The sequence below is a fragment of the Chelon labrosus genome (genome assembly GCF_963514085.1).
Source record: "Chelon labrosus genome assembly, chromosome: 9".
NCBI classification, from domain to species: Eukaryota; Metazoa; Chordata; class Actinopteri; order Mugiliformes; family Mugilidae; genus Chelon; species Chelon labrosus.
This window is the reverse complement of record NC_140359.1, coordinates 17543122-17562910: the sequence shown is the minus strand read 5'-3', so window position 1 is coordinate 17562910 and position 19789 is coordinate 17543122. Positions and strand designations below refer to the sequence as shown.

Genomic DNA, 19789 nt, shown 5'->3' with positions numbered 1-19789 from the left:
AAGTCTGCACAGAAATGCTCTCATTCCTTGTAAATGTTCCTTCAGGTTTTTGGAGTAATTATCCGTGACAGACCACTAGTTGGACCCCTGTCTGCAACTTTTCAGCCAATTCAGCATGTGAACAAAAGGAAAGGAAACAAACTGAATAAGGTCAAAGGGCAGAGACAGAAATACCCGCGGACCAAATGTTGCCCGCCACGTCATTTTATGTGGCCCGCGAAAACTTAAAAGGTCTGATTGTCCTGAAATAAATACTCAAACGCGTGCATTGACTGCATTGACCATAAACTACATTTCCCACAATTCATGCCGATCATGTTGCTCGCGAAGTGACGGCATCCCGCCACTAGATGGCAGTGTATCCACATCAATGCGATTTTCAATAAGTGGAATTGAGAAATACAAATGATATATTTTTTTATTCACTTAGTTTGATCATTGATTGTTGTAACAGAGCAACTAATAAACATATATTTTTGTGCTAATGCATATGTAATATTTGTAATTTGAATAAGTAATAAATTCTGAGTTATTTAACATTAAGGAGTAGTTACATTTATACTGTCTTACTGTATAACATGCGGCCCTTTGAGGGCAACCATTATGTTGATGTGGCCCTCGGTGAAAATGAGTTTGACACCCCTGATCTAGAATGAATGAACTGTAAACCAACTGATCAGCATGATTCAGGGGGGTTCTCCCTGGCTTCTCAGCTAATAGTAGACTACTGTCACCTGCTGGTATGAAGAGTTATCTCCTTTCAGGCAGACACAGGACGTACATGCACTGTATGTGCCAAGTGGCTGTGGGCTGCTGTCTTTGCAGGGTGCAACTTTTTAGTCCAGTCACGGATGAAGTTAGGTCACACCACAATCAGCTTTTGTTGCCTATATGTTTTTGAGTTTTGGTGTGTCATGGTCTTAAGAACTTTCTTTGGGATTCCTTTGCAGTTTGCCCTCTCAGCAAGGAGATTACAATGAGTCAAGCATACCAGAATATGTGTGCTGGCATGTACAAGGTAGGAGATAGTTAATAACACGTCTTCACACATCCTGACACGCTGAGATCTCTTAACAACCCTCGTTCTCTATTTAGACTATGGTGGCTTTGGATATGGATGGGAAGGTGCGTAAGCCTCAGTTTGAACTGGACAGCGAGCAGGTTTGCTACGAGCATCGCTTCGCCCCCTTCAACAGCGTGGTGACTCCCCCACCTGTGCACTACATACAGTTCAAGGTACCGTCAGCGTCTGTGGGTGTCCTCTGTGTTGTCGGCCCCATTGTTTTTGTGATTTTATGTCCTCTCTGACACACCGTTCCTCTTCTTGTCCATTCTGGGGATGTCTGACCTCAACAAGTACAATCCGGCACCAGGCTCTGCCGACCTCTACATGGCTGCCAGCAAACACTTTCAGCAGGCCAAGCTCATCCTAGAAAATGTGCCCAGCCCAGATCCTGAGGTCAGGGGAATTCATTTTTATTTGCAGATGTCACATTGTTGACCACAAATTTACTTACAATACTATGTTTTGGTTGACTAGCTATGCCTTTGAGACCCTAGCACATGAATTTAAAGGCATATTTTGGAAGTAGATTGGAGAGAGATCATATTGGATCATCTCCAGCAAAAACACAGCACTAACCCTGAACAGTAGAATCCTAAATAAAAAAAAACAAAAAAAAACAACAGTGGCATAAGTTAAATAAAGAATGGCCATATCAAAAAGTACAACAAAGATTATTTAAAAGTCTAAATCACAATATAAATTAAGTTTTTATTATAGATCTGAAACATTTAGTTTTAACATCTGCATGTTAAAGACAGGTTCTTCCACTAGGTGGCAGCAGTGTAACAAATTAGCTTCGGGCTACATTACTCACTTGATGTGTCACAATATTTCTGTGCTGCACCTTTTCCATTATTTTTCACCACCAATAACCAGTTATTAATTATTGATCACAGGTGAACCGTATAATGAAGGTGGCCAAACCCAACATTGTAGTTATGAAGCTCCTGGCTGGAGGACACAAGAAGGAGACCAAGGTAACGCAGTACACACATTGATTGGAGTTAATAAACGTTTTATTTGCATTCATGTACAGTTAATCCAAGTGCATTCATATAGCTACAAGTAAAGAAAAAAGACAACATGGTATCTCATGTAAGAGCTGTTTCATATTATGAAAACTGTTGTACTAAAACTGCATATTCTGCATCACAGGTGCTCCCAGAGTTTGACTTCCCTGTGTTCAAGATTATTTGATTCTCCTCTGCACCAGATGATGGAAGTCGTCTGAATATGTGTGCGAGTGTAACGTTGTGTAAAAGACTGTCTGATACACTTGACTTTTTTTTTTGTTTGTTTTTGTTTTTTACCTGAATGAGGACTGTAACATCCGAAACAAGACCAGAGAATTGACAACTGGACCTAAATATGTAATAATATCCACATCTGCAGCTGTGAACGTTTGAGTGTGTGTGTCTGTGTATATTTGTTTTTTGGGAGTGTGTGTGTGTGTGTGTGTGTGTGTGTGTGTGTGTGTGTGTGTGTCAGAGAAAAGCCAAGGTGCTTTTGTGAGACGAATCAGCAGATGAAAGTGTTGTGGAGGCTAGAAAAGAATGATAAAATGAAAATGGGTGCATATCAGTAAAACATATGAAAACTCCCTCTTTGTCTGCGTGTTTATCTGAAATGGGAGGCAAAAATGTGACACTAGTACTAGTAGTGGATTGCATGCATGATATTTGCAGAGAACAACACTCATAATGTTACGGTTTAGGTGTATATAGAGTCTGTGTTGGGCAAGTTACTTCAAAAACATAATACATTATGTATTACTTGTTACTGTCATTTCGAAGTAATTCGTTACATTATAATATTACTGTCTCTGAATTGTAAGGCATTACACTACTACTGCATTACTTTTAAGTTACTTTCACCAAAAGAACTGGAAATACATATATACTTATTCTAAATGTATCTTATTATGCCCCTAGGCTTAAGGCTAACAACAGAAGAATGTTATAGGCGCAGTTTTCAAAATAAAGAAAAGAAATTGCATTTAAATGAGAAGATGAGGTAGGAACAATAAGTGCAAAAAAAACTTAGGGTCAATAAACGTCAAAAAAGCAACCCCTAGCAAGCTAACCTCCTGACTACCAGGAAAAAAAATATTATCCAGTCACAATTTTTTTTTCAATTCCCCAATCTTTGTAAGGTAATTAGCATGCTGAAAAAAATAAAAATAAAAAAGTTTTTATTTTTAAGATTTCATATAACTGATGGATGACATTTTCCTTAACGAGAAAGAGAAAGGTACCAAAGCCCCACCCATCACTGAAAAAGCTGTAAATGTCCTCTGTAGATAGGCAGTATTCGTCTTACACCTTGGCTTTAACATCAACACATATGCACAAACCAAAAGCTCAATATAACCTGTGGACAGTGGTTGATTGACAACCTGCACTATTAGCACCAGAGAGAGAGAAAAAAAACGTCAGCTAGTAAACTCCTACTGTATTTCCTCGTTAAAATATTATTTTTAAACCACATGCTTTCTTCAGTTGTGCTAGTTTTGTCATCTTATCATAGACAAACTACTAATTAAAATAAAATAAAAATTCTTTTTTCAATTTTTATATGAAAACGGGCTACTGTCCGACGAGCCTGCTTCAGCCCTACAGGAAGAAACGTTTCACAATTTGCGCTGAATTGTTCTCCTCTGCTGATCTCGCGGTGTTATTGGCGATAGTATAAAAACAAAACACCTCTTAATTTTGGGTTATAATGCATTGTAACGCGCGTTACTGACCTTTGTACCGAGTAAAATAATACCCAGTTTTTTTTTTGGAATGCCTTACATTACCTCGTTACAGCAAAAAGCAATACATTACAGTAATTACATTACTTTTGTAACGCGTTACTCCCAACACTGCATAGAGTAGATTAGATTCAACTTTATTGTCACTGCGCATGTACAGGTACAGAGCAATGAAATGCAGTTTAGCATCTAACCTGAAGTGCAATAGGCAGTAAGTGCACGTAGCATAAATCGTATGGTATATAAGTAGTATGGTACAGGTTGTTTTTTACAGCATATGGACAATATTTACAGATCAAAACCTATGTACAGGTGAGACCATATATACAGGTGAATGAGAAGGATATACATAATGATTGAATGAAGTACTGTAAACATGCAGATGGATTTGTTCGTTAAATGTGAGTAGACTATAAACAGGAACTATAACATCATTGACAATAAAGGAGATGGGCAGATGATATATCTATGAAGTGCATGCAGCAAGCATTTCAAAGGTCTGTTATACTGTGTATTACACAGCAAATAGTAGCCTGGTGGTACAGATACTTTATATGGCAGGGAACTGACTGCACCCAGCTGACTCGTTCAGCGCTAGCAGCTCCAGTCCTAAAACGCAAAACTACAGAATGACAACAAAAATAACTTGCCATATCAATGTCACCTGGTTGAGCAGGTGCCCTATTAAGTGAGGCTCGTCACTGCTGAGGCACGGGTTTCCTCTCTTTCTCTCTCTCTGTCTCTCTCTCTCTAAAAAAGCATCTATCAAATAAAGGCATAAAATGGCCAAAAATAGGAAAAAAATTGATTTTTACGTCAATAGCAAGCTTGGACAGAGTTGGATTTGAGGCTAAGATTATAAATAAATCAGATTAGCAGGGGTGGAAAGTATCTAAGTACATTTACGAGAACAGTTTCGTACTGGAGTAATTTAACTTTATTATCCTATTTTATACTTGCATTCTAATGTGTTTTATAGGACAAAATGTGCTTTCCTCATTTATTTAAGATTAAGAACAACAACTTTTTCAAAGGTTAAAGTACCTTTTGTCAATCCAAAAAATAACGTTTTTTTCTTTTTTTCTCTACAGAACTCCTCACATGCTTTTAATTGAAATGTTCAGATGATCCAATATTTCACCAAAAGTCAAATATTAAAGGGACACTGAAAACAGATATGTAACCTCCAGCTTCAAAATTCATTCATTTATTCATCTTCTGTAACCGCTTGTTCCTGTTAAGGGTTGCGGGGGGGGGGGGAGCTGGAGCCTATCCCAGCTGTCATCGGGCGAGAGGTGGGGTACACCCTGGACAGGTCGCCAGTCTATCGCAGGGCTAAGACAGAGACACAGACAACCATTCACACTCACGTGCACACCTATGGTCAATTTAGAAGATTCAAAATTCACTTAAAATGAATTAATCATTAATATATCAGGGCAAAACAGTACCTTCATACATTTGAACGGAGTACGTCTTCAATCCTGTACAGGTAGTTTTATCAAGCTGATAATCTGAATACTTCGTCCAACCACCGTGAAAGTGTAGAGAGAAGAAGTGAGTGGACAGTAGCAGTAGCATGACTAGATTAACTTCTTTGTTCTGTATCTCTCTCCGTGGAGCTCTGTGCTTTTGTTCTGGGATGCTATTGTTCTGTGATGTGCCTTACATGGTAAAAGTGAATTTGAAAGCCAAACTGCTATGGAAATGAGACATCATAAAGACATAACAGAAGAGATAACACAGGAACTCGTGAGCGGCCGTATTTATTTTAATTCATGAAAAAACTCAAGACAGACAATTTAAATATAGTTTACAGTCATATTTTTTAAAAGACTTTGCTAAAACAAGTGGTGATTAATGCACTTTAAAGTAATTTGTTTGCCTCGTTAATATGGGTACTCTTGTAGAGTACCAAGCTGTCTACACTCTATGTGGCATCGCCTTCTCTCTTATCTTTACAACTTCATTCTAGAGTAAAGTAAAACGGCGCTAACCTTTAGCAGGTGGTTATTGTTATGAACGAAAAGATAAGAGACTATTTACGACCCATGTGGTTTACTCATGATTTGTTTCTCATGGTTTCCTCAATCCACTTCCTGTAGTGGCAGATATCCAGGATCACGATGGGGTTTGCACACTTATCAGCGGGGTCGCTCACAACAATTCCATATAGGAGACCACTGTGCTCCACAGCCGAACCCGAATCACCCTGAAAGACAGAGATCGGAGGTGAGATTGTTTTGTATTTTGGAAGCTATTTTAAAAAAGAGAAAAAGAAATGGTTTGCTTACAAAGCAGGTCTCCACGCCAGGTTTAAAGGCACACATGGTTGTAGTTTCATCGCTGTGGTACTGTTTATCGGGTTTATCATTCTCTTTACATTCACTGATGACAGTACTGGCACACCTCAGCTTTGAAGAGGCTTTTAGTTCTGGGGATTTAAAACAAAGAGTCAACAAAAGTTCTGTTTTCATAAAAAAAGAAAACGAACAGACTTCCTGAGTGTATCTCACTGTTGGCGCTCTTGGCTCCGTAGCCTCCAACCTCGACCTCCTTGTTCGCTTCTGGTCTAGTACATTCAGCAGGAGGAAGGCCGATGGTGGGAAGTTTACCAGATGCATCCGTGGTCAGTTTCACAAGCATAATGTCATGCTCATTCCCCTCTTCATCTTTGTAGGGGAACTGCTGCTCAACTGGAATTTCTTGCTCATATTTGGACGATCCTTTCATGAAAGACCAGGCTTTCTTGAAAAATGACATTTGGCTTTTGTCAAGTTTGATCTTGATGCGCCTGCAGAAAAAAGAATGAAAGGACATTTTAAACATACAATGTAATAAGAGAAATAACCAGATGACCAACTAACCAGTTGATCTTTAATATTAAGTTTGATTATTTTACAGCATCCGTGCCACATGTGTGTAAAAACACACACAGGTGAAAAACATGTGAAGCTGTGTGGTGATGATGAGGGAAGCTTGTGGTTTCTTACTGCTTGCCACAGTGTGAAGCTGTGATGAGCCAGCGGGTGTTAATCAGAGCGCCTCCGCACTGCTTTTTTCCCTGAACAGTCTCTATCTGAACGTGATACCGTCTGTCCTTGTCACAATTCTTACTCCCAGCAACCCTCTTCTCGATTTCCCCAGATGCTGCACCTGTTATGTTGGAAGAAGGAGCAGGCAAGAAGACATATCAACGACATCAACTGAGCACATGTGAAACAGAAAAAAAGTCTTGTGATTTAAAATCTGAAAGCAATAAAACGATAAAGAACAACTCACCAGCAAGCACCAAGACAACAAAGCAAAGCTTCATCATGGTCCTTCTCTGTGTGGATCACTTCAGGTGGTGACCGTTGGATGCTTCAGCTTTTTTATAGTCGATGTCAGGTTTTGGGGAGGGGTGTTTATTGGCTGGTCTCTAGGGCAATGTGCTAGAAAGCTACAGGTTGCCCTCAGCACCCTCCCCCACCTCTTCTATCATCCCATGTCGCATACCTGTTATGGTAGTCAAGTGAACTGTGAGGGTGGGACAAGGAGAGCACTGGGGAGGATCCAAGGAGTGTATGAAAATACTGCGTGCACTGGTACACTGGATGAAGTCTAGGAGTGTGTGTGTGGGGGGATTCATATCTTTTAGAATTACTTTTGATTTATTTTTTTACTATTTAAACTTTACTTAGATTTAAATTTGAACTTTTACTTGTTCAAGAAAAGCCTTTTGACCTCTATGTTTAGTATCATTCATTCATTCATTCATTCATCTTCTGTAACCGCTTATTCCTGTTAAGGGTCGCGGGGGTCTGCTGGAGCCTATCCCAGCTGTCATCGGGTAAGAGGTGGGGTACACCCTGGACAGGTCGCCAGTCTATCGCAGGGCATGTTTAGTATCATTGCTTCATATTTGTACCAGTTGTTCTGGAGTCCTTTTACTAATTGCAAGATGATTTGTGTTTTAATCAGTCTACTGAGTAACTTGTATTTACGTAGTTTCCGTACACTGGTAGATATTTGCAATATGATTAAATTAAAGATGTAAAGTAACACAGTAGTCCTGTAATAATGCTGTTTGCCACCAGCTGGGTCACTCTAACAGCATCACATCATAACATGAGCATTTATATGGCATAGTATTTGTAACACATCTGTAAGAAAAAGGTGTTTTAATGCAAGACCTTCAGTTTAATGTGCAATGGTAGAAAAAACTATGTTAATAAATGTGTGGTAGGTCAACTTTAACCAAACTTTTAAATACAATATTCCCTCGGCCTCTTCAGAATTCGTTCTTGGAATATTCTGATGAATTTTTCAACGTGAACGTGTGGAGACGTTCATACAAATACGATCACGTTTAGGGGTTTCTCGTTTGACTACAAATCCTTTCTTATTTGCATATCTGAAATTTTCTTCAACTGAAGTCGAGGGGTGTAAAACGTGGGATGGTAGGATTACACTGAGGATGAGTTTTATGAGGGGCTTATCCAGTAGACAGTGTTTTACCTACGGTAGATTATGGACATCACACTCCACCAGCCTGGAGAAGCAGACAAGAGTACCGGCACTGAAGCCAAACAATGAACTCCTGTAGGCCAACCAACCACATAAAAAAAAAGCGTGTATTTAAAATATTGCTACTTTAATTTGACTTAATAAGGACTTTAAAGCCACTATATTGTTCTCTTCAAACCATCTATGAATAAGTACCTCGTACAACCCCACTTCAAATTAACCTGTGAGATCTTTTCTAAATCATGAGATGACTTTTAAATCTTACAAAGAACATTTAACTAATTTAATTGGAGTTTAGGCGAAAGCAAAGTGTGCTTATAGCAAAATACTATCACTATTAATCTCATACAATGTGTATAGTGTCCTGGGGAGGTTATACCATTGTAAGACCATAACAGTTTTTTTTATTTTTTAAGATTTATCACGAATAAAGTTTGCAAGCAATCAATTAATCCCACATGAAGCCATTCCTTGACAGTAGTAATAAAAACATTTTATTCTCCGTTGCCCATAAAGGCTATGATTATTTAAATCTTTCACAAATTTGTTCAGCAAATTAGGACCAAATAAAAATACAAACTCTCGCGGATTATTGCCAACAAAAACAGAAGTTAAGCATTTTATAAAAATCATAAAACCTTTTCTCTCCAGGTGAACATGGTTCAGAAAATGGGACTTTTTACAAGCAGACGCTTTCTGACGAGACAAAGTACTAGCTGTACAAGCTTTGCAGACTCAGACAATGAAATGACAATATCTAAAAGCAATAGAATTACATAAAAAAAATAATAATTATAATAATAAGCAACAACTGTGCAAAAGGATGGGCGGGACAAAGAGGCAGACAAAAGGGTTTGTGTCCAGTCGTTCAGGAGTGCTGCTGTAGGACTGATTGATGCTGATATGTTTTGCATATGAACAAAGTTTCTCCTTCTGTATTCGTTGTCACAGAGCATCGATCCTTCACTCGCACTGCTGTTCAGTATTTGTGTGGTTACTCTGACACAAAAGGTACACGAACAGATTAAAAAAAAACGTTTACTTAAAAACTTAACAGAACCGCAAAACTTAACAGAACCTCCTCTGAAAAAGTTTGACATTTGTGAAATTTGTGTTTGTTCAATAGAGAAAAGTACTTTGACCAGTGACTGAAATGTTATCACAAGTTCTTACCGCAAAAAGACGAAGAAGAAGAAGAAAGGTGGACTTTTTTGCATTGTTCTTGTCTGAAATGGATGGCCACACTATGAGAACCCAAGTCTGCACAGAAATGCTCTCATTCCTTGTAAAAGTTCCTTCAGGTTTTTGGCGTAATTACCCGTGACAGACCACTAGTTGGACCCCTGTCTGCAACTTTTCAGCCAATTCAGCATGTGAACAAAAGGAAAGGAAACAAACTGAATAAGGTCAAAGGGCAGAGACAGAAATACGCAAATGTTTTCACTTGATCATCTAGAACACATGTGTCAAACTCAAGGCCCGCGGACCAAATGTTGCCCGCCACGTCATTTTATGTGGCCCGCGATAACTTAAAAGGTCTGATTCTCCTAAAATAAATAAGTCAAAAGCATGCATTGACCATAAACTATATTTCCCACAATTCATGCCCATCATGTTACCCGCGAAGTGACGGCTTCCCGCCACTAGATGGCAGTGTATCCACATCAATGCGATTTTCAATAAGTGGAATTGAGAAATACAAATGATCCCAAAATGTCCAGGAAGAGAAAAGTTGATGCAGATGGAAGGCTGTTTCAAGAAAGATGGGAAGGCGATGATACATGTTTGTGCTTCAAGGAGAAAAACCCGGTATGTGTAGCAATGTATTTTACAGGTTTATGTGTTTATGCAGACAGATGTGCAAGGCTGCGTGCAGCCATTTGTTTTTGTAGAATGCTACATCTGTCACACATGTTCTTAGCAGCTCACAATTGTTGGTTGTACTTATTCTGTTATTCTGCTCCTCTCAACTGTGACAAAAAGGTTATGAACAAAGTTAATGTCATAACTAGTGTTGGATGATATATTTTTTTATTCACTTAGTTTGATCATTGATTGTTATAACAGAGCAACTAGTAAACATATATATTTTTTTACATCTATGCAAATGCATATGTAATATTTGTAACTTGAATAAATAATAAATTCAGAGTTATTTAACATTAAGGAGTAGTTACATTTATTTTACATTACATTTGGTTACATTTAGTTACATTTATACTGTCTTACTGTATAACATGCGGCCCTTTGAGGGCAACCATTATGCTGATGTGGCCCTCGGTGAAAATGAGTTTGACACCCCTGATCTAGAATGAATGAACTGTAAACCAACTGATCAGCATGATTCAGGGGGGTTCTCCCTGGCTTCTCAGCTAATAGTAGACTACTGCCACCTGCTGGTATGAAGAGTTATCTCCTTTCAGGCAGACACAGGACGTACATGCACTGTATGTGCCAAGTGGCTGTGGGCTGCTGTCTTTGCAGGGTGCAACTTTTTAGTCCAGTCACGGATGAAGTTAGGTCACACCACAATCAACTTTTGTTGCCTATATGTTTTTGAGTTTTGGTGTGTCATGGTCTTAAGAACTTTCTTTGGGATTCCTTTGCAGTTCGCCCTCTCAGCAAGGAGATTACCATGAGTCAAGCATACCAGAATATGTGTGCTGGCATGTACAAGGTAGGAGATAGTTAATAACACGTCTTCACACATCCTGACACACTGAGATCTCTTAACAACCCTCGTTCTCTATTTAGACTATGGTGGCTTTGGATATGGATGGGAAGGTGCGTAAGCCTCAGTTTGAACTGGACAGGGAGCAGGTTCGCTACGAGCATCGCTTCGCCCCCTTCAACAGCGTGGTGACTCCCCCACCTGTGCACTACATACAGTTCAAGGTACTGTCAGCGTCTGTGGGTGTCCTCCGTGTTGTCGGCCCCATTGTTTTTGTGATTTTATGTCCTCTCTGACACACCGTTCCTCTTCTTGTCCATTCTGGAGATGTCTGACCTCAACAAGTACAATCCGGCACCAGGCTCTGCCGACCTCTACATGGCTGCCAGCAAACACTTTCAGCAGGCCAAGCTCATCCTAGAAAATGTGCCCAGCCCAGATCCTGAGGTCAGGGGAATTCATTTTTATTTGCAGATGTCACATTCTTGTCTACAAGTTTACTTACAATACTATGTTTGGTTGACTAGCTATGCCTTTGAGACCCTAGCACATGAATTTAAAGGCATATTTTGGAAGTAGATTGGAGAGAGATCATACTGGATCATCTCCATCAAAAACACAACACTAACCCTAAACAGTAGAAACCTAAACTTTAAAAAAAACAACAACAGTGGCATATTTTTAATAAAGAATGGCCATATCAAAAAGTACAACAAAGATCATTTAAAAGTCTATATCAAAATATAAATGAAGTTCTTATTATAGATCTGAAACATTTAGTTTTAACATCTGCACGTTAAAGACAGATTGTTCCATCCAATGTGTAACAAATTAGCTTCGGGCTACATTACTCACTTGATGTGTCACAATATTTCTGTGCTGCACCTTTTCCATTATTTTTCACTGCCAATAACCAGTTATTAATTATTGATCACGGGTGAACCGTATACTGAAGGTGGCCAAACCCAACATTGTAGTGATGAAGCTCCTGGCTGGAGGACACAAGAAGGAGACCAAGGTAACGCAATTCACACGTTGATTGCATTATTACTTTTTATTTGCTTTTGTGTACAGTTAATCCAAGTGTATTCATATAGCTACCAGTAAAGGAAAAAGATAACATGGTATCTCATGTAAGAGCTGTTTCACATTATGAAAACTGTTGTACTAAAATGGCAAATTCTGCATCCACAGGTGCTCCCAGAGTTTGACTGCTCAGCTCACAAGTACTTCCCTGTGGTCAAGATTATTTGATTCTCCTCTCCCTGTTTGTCTGCGTGTTTATCTAAAATGGGAGGCAAATGTGACACTCGTACTAGTAGTGGATTGCATGCAAGATCATTTGCAGAGAGCAACACTCCCAATGGTCAGGTTCAGGTGTATATACCTATGAAGTGCATGCAGCAAACATTTCAAAGGTCTGTTATACTGTATATTACACAGCAAATAGTAGCCTGGTGGTACAGATACTTTATATGGCAGGGAACTGACTGCACCCAGCTGACTCGTTCAACGCTAGCAGCTCCAGTCCCAGCATTCTAACCCTAACCCATTCTCAAAATGTGCTTTCCTCATTTATTGGACGTTTTCGGCACTTTTAAGGTTAAGAACAACAAGTTTTTCAAAGGTTAAAGAACCTTTTGGCTTCTGTCAATCCAACAAATAACGTTATTTTTTCCTACAGAACTCCTCACATGCTTTTAATGGAAACGTTCAAATGATCCAATATTTCACCAAAACTCAAAGATTAAAGGGACACTGAAAACAGACATGTAACCTGCCATCTCTTTGTGTAGCGTCACTGTGTCTGAAACTGTCTATATGCTGCAGCTGCAAAATTCAATTAAAACGAATGAATCATAAATATATCAGTACCAAACAGTACCTTCATACATTTGAACGAAGTACGTCTTCAATCACGTACAGGTATTTTTATCAAGTCAATAATCTGAATACTTCCCCCAACCACCGTGAAAGGGTAGAAAAAGAAGAAATGAATGGTCAGTAGCGGTAGCATGGCTAGATTAAGTTCTTTGTTCTGTATCTCTCTCCGTGGAGCTCTGTGCTTTTATTCTGTGATGTGCCTTACAAGGTAAATGTAAATTTGAAAGCCAAACTGCAATGGAAATGAGACTTCATAAAGAGATAACAGATTACACATTAACTCATGGGCGTCCATATTTATTTTAATTCATGAAAAACCTCAAGACAGACAATTTAAATATAGTTTACAGTCATATTTTTTAAAAGACTTTGATAAAACAAGTGGTGATTAATGCACTTTAAAGTTATTTGTTTTCATCGTTAAAATTATTAATTATTTTTTCTCATGGTTTCATCAATCCACTTCCTGTAGTGGCAGATATCCAGCATCACGATGGGGTTTGCACACTTATCAGCGGGGTCGCTCACAACAATTCCATATAGGAGACCCTCGCGCTCCACGGCCGAACCCGAATCACCCTGGAAGACAGAGATCAGAGGTGAGATTGTTTTGCATTTTGGAAGCTATTTTAAAAAAGAGAAAAAGAAATGGTTTGCTTACATAGCAGACCTCCACACCAGGTTTAAAGGCACACATGGTTGTAGTTTCATCACTGTGGTACTGTTTATCGGGTTTATCATTCTCACCACATTCACTGATGACAGTACTGGCACATCTCACCTTTGAAGAGGCTTTTAGTTCTGGGGATTTAGAACAAAGAGTCAACAAAAGTTCTGTTTTCATAAAAAAAAGAAAACGAACAGACTTCCTGAGTGTTTCTCACTTTTGGCGCTCTTGGCTCCGTAGCCTCCAACCTCGACCTCAGTGTTCATCTCTGGTCTAGTACATTCAGCAGGAGGAAGGCCGATGGTGGGAAGTTTACCAGACGCATCCATGGTCAGTTTCACAAGCATAATGTCATGGTCATTCCCCTCCTCATCTTTGTAGGGGAACTGCTGCTCAACCGGAATTTCTTGCTCATTTTTGGACGATCCTTTCATGAATAACTTCACGAAAGACCAGGCTTTCTTGAGAAATGACATTTGGCTTTTGTCAAGTTTGATCTTGATGCGCCTGCAGAAAAAAGAAGGAAAGGACATTTTAAACATACAATGTAATAACACACTGTAAGCAATTGCTGTAAATTTACAGCCAATTTTCAACAATAATATACTGTTTTCGTGTTAAACAGTTTAGTACTGTAGTTAGCAATGCATTGTGGGCTGCTTAACTTGGAGCAACAGGACAGAGGCCCCAAACAGTATGGTGATGTTTTAAATTACAGGACACTACAGTATTTTTTGGAAACTGAGTGGTGTTGCTGGGAAATCTGGAGTAGCCTACGGTCAGAAGTTTGATACGTTAGTCTTTTAAATTGAGGCTGCTTTTTGTCAATTTTCTTTTATAAATACAGAAATAATTTGCCATCAACATCTGGAGTGACTTCACGAACCATAATTTGGGTTGGAGATTTTACAGAAGATTACGCACAATTTAGATGACATGTGCTACTCATTATCGAATGTTCTTTATCTACATCCATTGGGTCTGACATCTACAAATTAAACGGTAATTAATTAATCTTATTCTTCATATTGCCAAGGATGTTTTATCAAACTGATGCTTAAGAGTTTGTCTCGCTATGGATGTGAATATAATTTATCAGTGAGACTTCATTTTGATTTTCATTTTGATTTTTAACCGGTAAGAGAGGCCAATCGGCACTCGTTAGATGGAGGTAGCAGGAAAATTGCAGTAGGTTAAAGAAAGACACTTGAATCCAGGCTTAGGGACGGGTTGAATTTTTTTGTTTAAACGGAAAATCGGTGTGAATATATTGCCTTACTGGACTCTTTGTGAATGCATCTTGTTTATTTATCTGTCGCTGCGTGTCTCACAAAGCCGAGGCTTCTACCGACTGTTTTACAGTATAGGCTTTGTCGGCCATTTGGCATCATCTCGCTTTTCCCCCCTTAACATTGCAATTGGTTAAAGTTAGACATTTCTGCGTGAAGACTGATACGGTGTCACTAAAAAACAGCCAGCAGCCGTAGTCTAATCAATATGCATGTTTGTTGATGAAAAGGAACATCGGGGAGTAGGCTAACAAAATGTTCCCCTGTCAGATCTGTTGCCATAGCTGTGCCACAATAGTGACATACGTTAGGCACATGAGAATTCATAAAAATACACCTAATTTAACTTTTAAGTGTGCTTTGCCGGATTGCAATCAGATTTTCCAAACTTTTCAACGTTTAAGTGTCACACTCACAGACATAACAAACAAACGTGTAGTTAGGGCCTTCTTTGTCTGGTGTTGAACTAACATGTCATGTTGATTTCTGTAGTGCAAGATGTGAGACGTTGAAGGCATTTTACTCTCATTTGAAAACACATATTAGAGAGAGGAAAACAGTCGCATGTCCTTATAGACACTGTAGCAAGAGCTTTACAGTTTTATCAACATTCACATCACACATGAGTCGGAAACATAAAAATGGTGCTGAGGAAAATTTGGCTGAGTCCGTTGTGAAGTCCAATTATGCATATGTTCAAATGTTATTATGAAAGTATATTTTCAGACAGCAGAGAAAACATTACAGATGACATAATGTAAATATTTTAAGTGTAATTTTACGTTTAAATACCGTTAAAATAACGGTATACTGCTGGCGTCCCTGCTGCCAGCTCTTTACTGTTATTTTACAGGAAAATTGTTTACAGTGCAGAAATAACCAGATGACCAACTAACCAGTTGATCTTTAATATTAAGTTTGCAAAATGTGTGTAAAAACACACACAGGTGAAACACATGTGAAGCTGTGTGATGATGAGGTAAAGCTTATGGTTTCTTACTGCTTGCCACAGTGTGAAGCTGTGATGAGCCAGCGGGTGTTAATCAGAGAGCCTCCGCACTGCTTATTCCCCTGAACAGTCTCTATCTGGACGTGATACCGTCTGTCCATGTCACAATTCTTACTCCCAGCAACCCTCTTCTCGATTTCCCCAGATGCTGCACCTGTTATGTTGGAAGAAGGAGCAGGCGAGACGGCATGTCAACGATATCAACTGAGCACATGTGAAACAGAAAAAAAAAGTCTTGTGATTTAAAATCTGAAAGCAATAAAACAATAAAGAACAACTCACCAGCAAGCACCAAGACAACAAAGCAAAGCTTCATCATGGTCCCTCTCTGTGTGGATCACTTCAGGTGGTGACTGTCGGATGCTTCAGCTTTTTTATCGTCGATGTCAGGTTTTGGGGAGGGGTGTTTATTGGCTGGTCTCTAGGGAAATGTGCTAGAAAGCTACAGGTGGCCCTCAGCACCCTCCCCCACCTCTTCTATCATCCCATGTCACATACCTGTTATGGCAGTCAAGTGAACTGTGAGGGTGGGACAAGGAGAGCACTGGGGAGGATCCAAGGAGTGTATGAAAATACTGTGTGCACTGGTACACTGGATGAAGTCTAGGAGTGTGTGTGGGGGATTCATATCTTTTAGAATTACCTTTTCTTTTTTTTACCATTTAAACTTTACTTAGATTTAAATTTGAACTTTTACTTGTTCAAGAAAAGCCTTTTGACCTCTATGTTCAGTATCATTGCTTCAGATTTGTACCAGTTGGTCTGGAATCCTTTTACTAAATGCAAGATGATTCGTGTTTTAATCAGTCTACTGAGTAACTTGTATTTATGTAGTTTCCATACACTGGTAGATATTTGCTGTGTAAAATCGTTTTTTGTGGTAGTCCTGTAATAATGCTGTTTACCACAAGCTGGGTCACTCTAACAGCATAGTGGCATAGTATTTGTAACACATCTGTAAAAAAAAAAAAAAAAAAAAAAAAAAAAAAGGTGTTTTAATGCAAGACCTTCAGTTTAACATGCAATGAAAAAAAAAAAATGTTAATAAATGTGTGGTAGGTCAACTTTAACCAAACTTTTAAATGCAGTATTCCCTCAGCCTCTTCAGAATTCGTTCTTGGATATCTATTGTTCTTTGCATATCTGTTGAAATTTTGTTCCAACTGAATAGTCGAGGGATGTGAAACGTGGGATGGTAGGGTTACGTTGAGGAGGAGTTTTATGAGGAGCTTATGCAGAAGTGTTTTACCTACGGTAGATTATGGACATCACACTCCTCCAGCTTGGAGAAGCAGACAAGAGTACCGGCACTGAAGCCAAACAATGAACTCCTGTAGGCCAACCAACCACATATAAAAAAAAGTGTGTATTTAAAATATTCCTACTTTAATTTGACTTAACAAGAACTTTAAAGCCACTATATTGTTCTCTTCAAACTATCTTAAGCACCTCGTACAACCCCACTTCAGATTAACCTGTGAGATCTTTTCTAAATCATGAGATGACTTTTAAATCTTACAAAGAACATTTAACTAATTTAATTGGAGTTTACATGAAAGCAAAGTGTGCTTAAAGCAAATACTATTAATTTTAGTGTCCTGGGGAGGTTATACCATTGTGAGACCATGACAGTTTTCATTGCCAAACCATTTCTTCTTCCTTTTTAAGATTTATCACAAATAAAGTTAGCAAGCAATCAATAAATCCCACATGACGCCATTCCTTGACAGTAGTAATAAAAACATTTTATTCTCTGTTGCCCATAAAGGCTATGATTATTTAAATCTTTCACAAATTTGTTCAGCAAATTAGGACCAAATAAAAAAAAAAACTCTCGCGGATTATTGCCAACAAAAACAAAAGTTAAGCATTTTATAAAAATCATAAAACCTTTTCTCTCCAGGTGAACATAATCGTGGTTCAGAAAATGGGACTTTTTACAAACAGGCAAACGACGCTTTCTGACGAGACAAAGTACTAGCTGTACAAGCTTTGCAGACTCAGACAATGAAATGACAATATCTAAAAGCAATAGAATTACATAAAAAAAATAATAATTATAATAATAAGCAACAACTGTGCAAAAGGATGGGCGGGACAAAGAGGCAGACAAAAGGGTTTGTGTCCAGTCGTTCAGGAGTGCTGCTGTAGGACTGATTGATGCTGATATGTTTTGCATATGAACAAAGTTTCTCCTTCTGTATTCGTTGTCACAGAGCATCGATCCTTCACTCGCACTGCTGTTCAGTATTTGTGTGGTTACTCTGACACAAAAGGTACACGAACAGATTAAAAAAAAACGTTTACTTAAAAACTTAACAGAACCGCAAAACTTAACAGAACCTCCTCTGAAAAAGTTTGACATTTGTGAAATTTGTGTTTGTTCAATAGAGAAAAGTACTTTGACCAGTGACTGAAATGTTATCACAAGTTCTTACCGCAAAAAGACGACGAAGAAGAAGAAAGGTGGACTTTTTTGCATTGTTCTTGTCTGAAATGGATGGCCACACTATGAGAACCCAAGTCTGCACAGAAATGCTCTCATTCCTTGTAAAAGTTCCTTCAGGTTTTTGGCGTAATTACCCGTGACAGACCACTAGTTGGACCCCTGTCTGCAACTTTTCAGCCAATTCAGCATGTGAACAAAAGGAAAGGAAACAAACTGAATAAGGTCAAAGGGCAGAGACAGAAATACGCAAATGTTTTCACATGATCATCTAGAACACATGTGTCAAACTCAAGGCCCGCGGACCAAATGTTGCCCGCCACGTCATTTTATGTGGCCCGCGATAACTTAAAAGGTCTGATTCTCCTAAAATAAATAAGTCAAAAGCATGCATTGACCATAAACTACATTTCCCACAATTCATGCCCATCATGTTACCCGCGAAGTGACGGCTTCCCGCCACTAGATGGCAGTGTATCCACATCAATGCGATTTTCAATAAGTGGAATTGAGAAATACAAATGATCCCAAAATGTCCAGGAAGAGAAAAGTTGATGCAGATGGAAGGCTGTTTCAAGAAAGATGGGAAGGCGATGATACATGTTTGTGCTTCAAGGAGAAAAACCCGGTATGTGTAGCAATGTATTTTACAGGTTTATGTGTTTATGCAGACAAATGTGCAAGGCTGTGTGCAGCCATTTGTTTTTGTAAAATGCTACATCTGTCACACATGTTCTTAGCAGCTCACAATTGTTGGTTGTACTTATTCTGTTATTCTGCCCCTCTTAACTGTGACAAAAAGGTTATGAACAAAGTTAATGTCATAACTAGTGTTGGATGATATATTTTTATTCACTTAGTTTGATCATTGATTGATGGAGTAATGTGGGTTTCTTAACTTGACAATTTAAAAGGATTTATGTTATAACAGAGCAACTAGTAAACATATATATTTTTTTTACATCTATGCAAATGCATATGTTATATTTGTAATTTGAATATGAATTCAGAGTTATTTAACATTAAGGAGTAGTTACATTTATACTGTCTTACTGTATAACATGCGGCCCTTTGAGGGCAACCATTATGCTGATGTGGCCCTCGGTGAAAATGAGTTTGACACCCCTGATCTAGAATGAATGAACTGTAAACCAACTGATCAGCATGATTCAGGGGGGTTCTCCCTGGCTTCTCAGCTAATAGTAGACTACTGCCACCTGCTGGTATGAAGAGTTATCTCCTTTCAGGCAGACACAGGACGTACATGCACTGTGCCAAGTGGCTGGGCTGCTGTCTTTGCAGGGTGCAACTTTTTAGTCCAGTCACTGATGAAGTTAGGTCACACCACAATCAGCTTTTGTTGCCTGTATGTTTTTGAGTTTTGGTGTGTCATGGTCTTAAGAACTTTCTTTGGGATTCCTTTGCAGTTCGCCCTCTCAGCAAGGAGATTACCATGAGTCAAGCATACCAGAATATGTGTGCTGGAATGTACA

General features: G+C 38.8%; 3 protein-coding genes across 4 annotated transcripts; 1 reads left to right on the top strand and 2 right to left on the bottom strand.

Annotated features, from left to right (window-relative positions):
• The first annotated feature begins 797 nt into the window (after nucleotides 1-797).
• Nucleotides 798-13167, top strand: LOC311492606 (N-alpha-acetyltransferase 35, NatC auxiliary subunit-like). Of its 2 annotated transcripts, none has more exons than XM_084550928.1 (6): nucleotides 798-856; nucleotides 951-1018; nucleotides 1096-1236; nucleotides 1358-1459; nucleotides 1963-2043; nucleotides 12196-13167. In XM_084550928.1, the coding sequence occupies exons 2-6, from the start codon at nucleotides 977-979 to the stop codon at nucleotides 12253-12255; spliced, it is 426 nt and encodes a 141-aa protein (XP_084407054.1). In that variant the 5' UTR covers nucleotides 798-856; nucleotides 951-976; the 3' UTR covers nucleotides 12256-13167. The 2 variants fall into 2 exon arrangements, with proteins under 2 accessions (XP_084407054.1, XP_084407055.1); XM_084550929.1 differs by lacking the exon at nucleotides 12196-13167 and adding an exon at nucleotides 2222-2676.
• On the bottom strand, nucleotides 5177-7140 carry LOC311493150 (kallikrein-8-like; the record flags this gene model as incomplete). The annotated part of the gene is made up of 6 exons (XM_084551712.1): nucleotides 5177-6033; nucleotides 6116-6255; nucleotides 6338-6615; nucleotides 6689-6696; nucleotides 6814-6992; nucleotides 7104-7140. The coding sequence occupies 6 exons, from the start codon at nucleotides 7138-7140 to the stop codon at nucleotides 5884-5886; spliced, it is 792 nt and encodes a 263-aa protein (XP_084407838.1). The 3' UTR covers nucleotides 5177-5883.
• A 147-nt stretch (nucleotides 13168-13314) lies between the features above and the next one.
• Nucleotides 13315-16454, bottom strand: LOC311493218 (kallikrein-8-like; the record flags this gene model as incomplete). Its single annotated transcript, XM_084551778.1, has 4 exons — nucleotides 15842-16454; nucleotides 13770-14059; nucleotides 13547-13686; nucleotides 13315-13464 (listed from the first exon to the last, which is right to left on the bottom strand). Exons 1-4 carry the CDS (start codon nucleotides 15949-15951, stop codon nucleotides 13315-13317), a joined length of 690 nt encoding a protein of 229 aa, XP_084407904.1. The 5' UTR covers nucleotides 15952-16454.
• Between the last annotated feature and the right edge of the window lie 3335 nt (nucleotides 16455-19789).

Coding starts and splice junctions, on each gene's coding strand:
- LOC311492606 (XM_084550928.1), top strand. CDS start 977: ATGAGTCAAGCATACCAGAATATGTGTGCTGGCATGTACAAG. Junction 1,019..1,095: donor TGTGTGCTGGCATGTACAAG/GTAGGAGATAGT, acceptor TTCTCTATTTAG/ACTATGGTGGCTTTGGATAT. Junction 1,460..1,962: donor TGCCCAGCCCAGATCCTGAG/GTCAGGGGAATT, acceptor TATTGATCACAG/GTGAACCGTATAATGAAGGT.